Source organism: Eurypyga helias, unplaced genomic scaffold, assembly GCF_000690775.1.
Source record: "Eurypyga helias isolate BGI_N326 unplaced genomic scaffold, ASM69077v1 scaffold15155, whole genome shotgun sequence".
NCBI lineage: Eukaryota > Metazoa > Chordata > Aves > Eurypygiformes > Eurypygidae > Eurypyga > Eurypyga helias.
Genome location: NW_010253638.1, coordinates 33,983 through 41,000, shown reverse-complemented (window position 1 = coordinate 41,000; position 7,018 = coordinate 33,983). Strand labels below are relative to the sequence as shown.

The 7,018-nt window shown below is 47.4% G+C and overlaps 2 protein-coding genes across 2 annotated transcripts in view; one reads left to right on the top strand and one right to left on the bottom strand.

Annotated features, from left to right (window-relative positions):
• Positions 1-335: 335 nt before the first annotated feature.
• Positions 336-3,142, top strand: DDX58 (DEAD (Asp-Glu-Ala-Asp) box polypeptide 58). The gene is made up of 3 exons (XM_010152736.1): positions 336-434; positions 1,253-1,399; positions 2,843-3,142. Exons 1-3 carry the CDS (start codon positions 336-338, stop codon positions 3,140-3,142), a joined length of 546 nt encoding a protein of 181 aa, XP_010151038.1.
• A 2,283-nt stretch (positions 3,143-5,425) lies between these two features.
• The window catches only part of ACO1 (aconitase 1, soluble), a 24,714-nt gene continuing 23,121 nt past the window's right edge, over positions 5,426-7,018 (bottom strand). Inside the window, exons 19-20 of the mRNA XM_010152735.1 lie at positions 6,831-7,016; positions 5,426-5,601 (exon numbers count right to left, since the gene is read on the bottom strand). Coding sequence (XP_010151037.1) covers positions 5,488-5,601; positions 6,831-7,016 — 300 coding nt within the window. The 3' untranslated portion in view covers positions 5,426-5,487. The remainder of the gene's footprint in view (positions 5,602-6,830; positions 7,017-7,018) is intronic.

The following is a 7,018-nucleotide window of genomic DNA, read 5'->3' as shown; positions in this document are numbered from 1 at the left end:
AGCAGGTCGTCCCAGACGCATTACTCCCTGCAGACTAATCGCGTGAGAGTGTTCTGGTAGGACAGACACACTGAGAGCTGTGGATTAACCACGCATCAGGTACCTGACCTGACTTGCCGTTATCCCAACACACTGTGATGTTTAGCTTGCCAGCCCAGCATGCAAAATGGGACTGCTGACATCAGGGTACGGTACGGAGGGGGACGGTCCATCCGGGAGGGCAAGAGGGACGTCTGGCATTTTTATGGGCTGACATCACATCTGGAAAGCTGCTGCCCTCTGGTGAGTCAGCAAACAACAGACCATCATACGAGCCCCATCATCCAATCGCTTGGATGGAGCAAGAAGGATCCGGGGAACTACAGGCTGCCAGCCTGACCTCGGTGCCGGGGAAGGTGATGGAGCAGGTCAGGTTGAGTGACATCGCGCAGCACGTACGGGACAACCAGGTGTTCAGGCCCAGTCATCGGGGGTTGTGAAAGGCAGGTCCTGCCGGGCTGACCCCATCTCCTTCCGTGGCCACCTGGACGGCAGGGCAGCCTTGGACACCGTTTCCCACAGCATCTCCTGGAGAAACTGGCTGCTCGTGGCCGGGATGGGTGCGCTCTGCTGGGGAAGAACTGGCTGGATGCCGGGCCCAGAGCTGTGGGGAATGGAGTTAAACATGCCATGTGCGAACGGCCTCGTGGTATTTTATTGATGGCCGGAGTTAAACCACGACAGCTGCACAACACAGGATATCCAAGGCCCTCTAGCCCTTGTGAAGCTGCTTCTCCCACCTCCAGGGCTTGGTTTGCTGCTCATTTCTTCCCAGAGGATTCCATTTCTGCATGAGCCGCCGGTTCCCAGCTTCAGGCTGTGGCTGTTGCCTCTTTGCCTGCAATTTCCATGGTCTCTGCAGCCGTTTTTCCAAACCAGGAGCCTCCCAGAGCAGCGGTGCTACTTCTGCTGTAGGGAGTTCCACATGACTTTGTCTTCACCAGGACTCGATGGCGTTACGACCAAAGGGGACACAAGGGGGTGGAGAGGGGGAGGAATAGGCTGCATAATGCTGCCCACCACTCTAGCCTTGCGCTCTTCACCTGAGAAATGTGCCATGTTCTTTCTTCAGCATCCGCTGCTAGAACACGGCATGTTTTGTTTGCCTGTAGCCCACGGGGTCCCAGATGTTACGTGCCCCAGTCAAGCTTGGACAGACATTGAGGCTTCGCTTAATTTCCTAATGAACTTCATTTTTATTTATTTATTAAAGATACACGAACTGCAGATGAAGGAGAAGGTATTACGAGATTCCAGGAAGAAGGAAACAAGACCGAAGGCAGTGGAAGGGAAAAAAAATCTTCTGTGTGGAAAATGCAAAGCCTATGCCTGCAGTACAGATGACATCAGACTCATCAAGGTATGCCTCTGCACGGGAACCCGCATCCGCGAGCAGCCGGGAAGCCCGCGTTACTGAACGAACAGCACTGTTCATGGGGGAGGAAGGTAGGCTGTTCCGTGCAAAGTGGAGCAGAAAAAAAATGGGAGTAAACCAGTAAATGACAGGACGGGTCACAACCGCTTCTGTCGCAGGTTACGGTGGCGGCTGACGGTGTCCAAGGCGTGCAAACACGTGACACGTGACACAACCAGCACCTGTTCTGTTGTCCTGAACCCCCTTCCGTTAGAAACCGATGAGTTTTGTGGAAAACCACGTGATCTCAGTGACATCCCTACTAGTGTAACGGCTGGACGATGACTGATTAGTGTAAGACTGTAAATCCTCCTGCAGCTGAGAGGTTTGTGTTGACTGCGAGTTGCCCGTACAGCGTGCTGGGATCAGCACTGACGGGCCAGTGTTCTGTTCCGGAAGGCAAGGCGAACCATGGTGTTACGAGAAGAGCCACTTAATTCTTCCATATTGCTTTGCTTCCCGTTCTTTAGGTAGTTCACGTTGCCTCTGCGTACCTCGTGGGGACGTTTCTATTGTCCTCTCTCTGAACCCAAAGAATTTCTCTGTAGGCCCAAGAAGCCAATACTCTACACGTGGAAAGCAGTGATCATGAGAGACATCCTTTTCTGCGTGCTTTGAGCCTTTATAGTTCTGAAATTTGTTCTTTTGAAGGTGATTCTATTTATGCTGCTCTGAAAAGCACAATTGTGACGTGGTAAGGGGCTCCAGGGCACAGCTGAGCCCCCCCCCCCAGTGGCAGGGGGCTGGAACTATATGATCTTAGAATAGATAGAATTCTAAATAGAATTTCTATAGAATAGAATTCTATAGAATTAGAATTTCTATTAGAATATTTAGAATTCTATAGAATTCTAAATCTATAGAATCAGAGATAGAATTCTATGATTCTATCTCTAAGGTCCCTTCCAACCCAAAGCATTCCGTGATTCTGTGCTACAATCAACAACTGTAACCCCTTTACCATGTTAGGGTTACCCCAAAGTGATTGCATTGCCCCTCAGGGAGAGCTGGGGTCCTACAGCTAACATGAGTGGGGAGCAGGAGTCTCTCCAAGGGTCTGTTGTCCGGATGACCATCACACACAAGGCTCAAATACTGCAAGTGCAGTTTTTGGAGAAGCTAAGGAATTTCAAACACGTATGAGCTGGTGACTGGTGATATATAGTAACTTCGGCCTTGATAAAGCCAGGTCTGGGTCTTTCTAGTATCTGGTATTTAATGAAAATTAAAAAAAAGAGCAATGAGCCAAGAGGGATGGAAGGTGAGCCTCCTAAATGACGGGAAGCACCACACCAGGGACGTGAAATCTGTGAATGGAAAGGGAATGCCAGGCAATAAATGAGGAATGGTGTTTCTACTATTAAGTGCTTCTGGCATGTGTTGTTTCAGGAATCTCATCACACTGTCCTAGGAGATGCCTTCAAGGAGCGTTACATAACAAAACCTCACCGGAAACCAATCTGCTTCGACTGTTTTGAGAAAAAAAGCAAGATGCATTGTCAAAATGCTAACTGCCAGCATGACTGGGGAATCATAGTGAAGTACAAGACATTTGATAATCTACCAGTGATCAAAATCAAAAGCTTTGTAGTAGAGAACGTTGAAACTGGGACACAAATGGATTTTCAGAAATGGAAAAATATTAATTTTTCTTTAAAGAATTTTGATGTTGAAGAAACGTCCAACTGAACTCATCATTTTAGTGCTTGCACTATGCTACTGCACTGAGCTGAAATGGGGATGATCAATTTTCATGTATAAAAAATATTCCCATGTATATATATATTCCCAAGTATTTCCATGTATAGAAATGTTCTTTATGCTGTCTGACGTAGTAAACCCCTCGTCAACATGCGCCTACGCATCTAGATCTTAATCTCTGCTGCGATGAAGAAGCTGGTCTGAGAAAAGCAACATCAAGTTGAATGACGAACTGACATCTGACTTTAGGTGAGGGGCCACGACTTCAAGCATGTCTGTGTGAATCAGAATCGTCTTTGCCACCACTGACCTCTGGATGGAGTGTACTTCCATGCGGACAACACAGCTTATGCATACAGACACTTTTAAAGTAGGGCTTAAATACAGTTTTAAAAATAACTTTTAATGCTCTGGGCATTTTGGCATGTATTTAAGTAGAGAAAGTGTCCAGTAACTTTTCTGTAAGGGAGAAATGGCAGCCCTGTTTTCTTCTGTCACTGCACACTCATCACGCTGGTGTTGCTGCAGTTGCAGAATGGACACCTTTCTGTGTGCTGCTTAACTCAACGAGCCCCAGAAGGGGACAAGGCTCGCCCTGTAAGTTGGGTGAAGGCTTAATTTGGATGGTGATTAACATTTACCCTGCTGTCCTGTCTCATAAGCGGCACTGCTGCTAAGAGCCTGGCTCCATCTTCTTTGTACACCTGCTCCATTCAGGTATTTGTACACAAGCAGCAGGGATGTCCCTGAACCTTCTCTACACCAGGCTAAACCGCCCCAGCTGTCAGTGTCTCTGCACGAGAGATGCTCCAGACCCTGCAACATCGCCGTGGGCCTCCGTGGATTCGCCAGAGGAGCTTGGTGCCCTCTGCTGTACTCAAGCACGACGAGCCAGATGCAGATACAGTGCAACCTCTACCCCTCCTTACGCCTCTTGTCTTCTTTCAGAACAATTTCCATTGTTTTTTTTTTTCCCAGATAACAGCTGGAGTCAACTGCACTAAAAATAAATGAGATTACTTTGAGAGGATTTCTCCACTATGTTAACTGCTGGGGCAGTTGCCCAAAATACAGTTAAGAGTAAGAATTAGTACTGCAACCTTGTTTATCTCGGAGGAGGAGGATAGTTGTTATCACTGTAACCAGATTCACGTGGTATCGTGGATCGGGCAGTCGCTGACTTCAGTGAATGCGTTAGTGTAATCGCTGGTTGCTAAGCACCCTAAAAACTGCTGACAAGGCTCCTGACATTGTGGTAGACTGACTCGTGGAGGACACAAGACAGAGGGAGTACATGACAGCAGCATTCTGCTGGGTTACAGAAGACTGCCGGTATCTGGCAGTTTTGTATTCATCCTGTCTCAGGCAGATTATTCAAAGAAACAACACAGACAAGGGCTGGAGCCCCTCTGCCATGGGGAAGGAATCCTTCCCGCAGAGGGTGGGAGGCCTGGGACAGGTTGTCCAGAGAAGCTGTGGATGCCCCATCCCTGGGAGTGTCCAAGGCCAGGCTGGATGAGGCTTGGAGCAACCTGGTCTAGTGGAAGGTGTCCCTGCCCGTGGTAGGGGGTGGCGCTGGGTGGGCTTTGAGGTCCCTCCAATCCAAACCGTTCTGTGATTAAAATATGAGAAGCCAAGACTTGTATGACTCTGCTCCTACAGGGACAGGGAGAAGAGTTTAAAGTGAAAGGTTTGTTCTGCCTCTCAGTACTGAGGATAACATGACAAAAACCACCAAACTTCTTCAAAATAAATTTAATTTTATCCATTAGAAATAGTATCCCCAATAGGTTCACCTTTCCACAAAGGCTTAGATTTTAAACAAAAAAGTTCACATTTTTCAATATTAATAGAGTGCTAAATAATAAATTTCAGTATTAGATTCAGATGCTGGTCAACTGAATAGGAAATCAAGTCATTATCAGGTAATTAGGAAGGAATAACAATTGTTTCTTACACTGTCAGTTAATTTTTGGACCACTGATAAGAGCATAGAATGTAACTTCAGAGTCAAACTAAATGGGCCAATACATGAAATCAACGCGTTATCTTCCGCAGATCCAGAGATTCCAGCAGTACTTTAATGACTTTTGCACTGTATTCTAAGGTACGTCAAGCCAACCACCACAGGCAACAAGTAATAAATGCTGTTTACTTTAATTGGGCAGGTGTGCCCAGCGTCCTGGTACACAGGATCATTCAGGGCTGTGAACAAGCCTGCTGACACAATCCGTGGCAACACCGTTCGCACTCACAAACTCACGATTACCATAGTTTTGCTGCGCTCACCAGGAGGAGGCTTGTACCTGGACGTTTTTGCTGGGTGTTTTTGATTAGGATGCCATTTTACGGATCATGTAGTTCAGAATGCCACCGTTGTGGAAGTACGTGAGCTCCACGTCAGTGTCGAATCTCATGATTGCATGGAAGGTTTTCCCGGTATCCAGCTGTTGGGGTCAAAGTCAAAGTCAGTCAAGCAGCAGAACCTTCCACGTGTCACACGACATCACAGTAAAATAAGGATTATTACGACAGTCTTGGCATCTTAGGAAATGGACAGAAAGCTGAAGTGAACAGGCAATGGACATCGGGGTTTCTTTCCACACTACAGCCGGGTGCTTAAGAGGGAAGTGACTTAAACCGTAACAGACACAGGATGGAGTCTCCTGGCATGGCATCTGCACCCTCATTTAGATTTACTGCGGCCTCATTCGGATGTAGGGGCATGGAAGCTGGCCATCCTTCTGTGGGGTCACCCTTCTGGCTTAGGTACAACACCAGTTCTGATTCCACTGGCTTTCTTTGAGGCCCGCTGTTTGGGAATCAGGAAAGCTCAGAGACAGAAGCGCAACGGGAATACAACCACTGTGCTTTACTGAAGGCTCCCCTAGCCGGGTACTTCCAGATCCCTGCACAGTGTTCCTCTGAGACTGGAAAGCCCCCTGGGATCTATACCGTCCCCATTTCAGGGCTGTTACTGAGGTACACGTGAACAGCGGTTGTTAGGAAACCCAGGGAGACCACCTGGGTCAAATGAACACGCCACAGGTAGATTGCTGTGGTAACTGCAGTAAAAAGCAGACTCTGATGTTATCAAGTCGGTCAGTTTTGAAGGCATTCCAATCAAGAATAAACCAAGTTTTTATCACAGATGCCAGGATAAAAAAAAAAAAAAAAAAGGGGCATAGCTTTGGAGGCAAAGTGAGGCAAAAATCCACGTCTGAAACAGAGGGGCTGAAGTTTCACTAGAGGTCATGCTTAGACTCCTCTCCGAACGCTGCAGTGTCCAGTATTCTGCCAGTTGAAACTGCCAAAGAATTACTTTAATATTGAATTCCTTTAAATGAGTTAGTTCCGTTTATTTAATGCTTAACACTTTCTGTTGAGCTTCCAGCATTTACCAGAGACAGAGAAACGTACAGCAGACTCAGAAAGACCAGTCTGCAGTACAGGACTCCTTTTGCTAAGTACAACAGTTGGGCATTCTGCTTTCACATCCCACTGGAACAAATCCCCATCACCACGGCCGTTTTCATGCCCTGCGCCATCTCAATTCCTCTCCCTTCCTCAAGGGAGAGAGGCTTACTGCCACATGAACGCACATCGTTTGAGCAGGCAGTTAATTCTGAGTGAAATTACAGTGATTCAGAAAATTCAGCCCTTCGGTGTCTCATACCTTAATCTGGACGTTCGTCTGCGGTTTTAGTTTTTCAGGAATGACAATCGTGTAACGCTCACGTCCAGTGAGTCCCAGAGTCCCTGCGTCCTCTCCAGGCAAATACTGCAGAGGAATCACTCCCATCCCTACGAGGTTGCTTCGATGAATTCTCTCATAGCTTTCAGCAAGCACAGCCTTGACGCCCT

Bases quoted from the DNA above. Each gene is read 5' to 3' on its own strand.
- DDX58 (XM_010152736.1), top strand. From the start codon at position 336: ATGGAGCAAGAAGGATCCGGGGAACTACAGGCTGCCAGCCTGACCTCG. The intron at 435-1,252 runs GTACGGGACAAC...TATTTATTAAAG, and splicing joins TGAGTGACATCGCGCAGCAC to ATACACGAACTGCAGATGAA. The intron at 1,400-2,842 runs GTATGCCTCTGC...GTGTTGTTTCAG, and splicing joins ATGACATCAGACTCATCAAG to GAATCTCATCACACTGTCCT.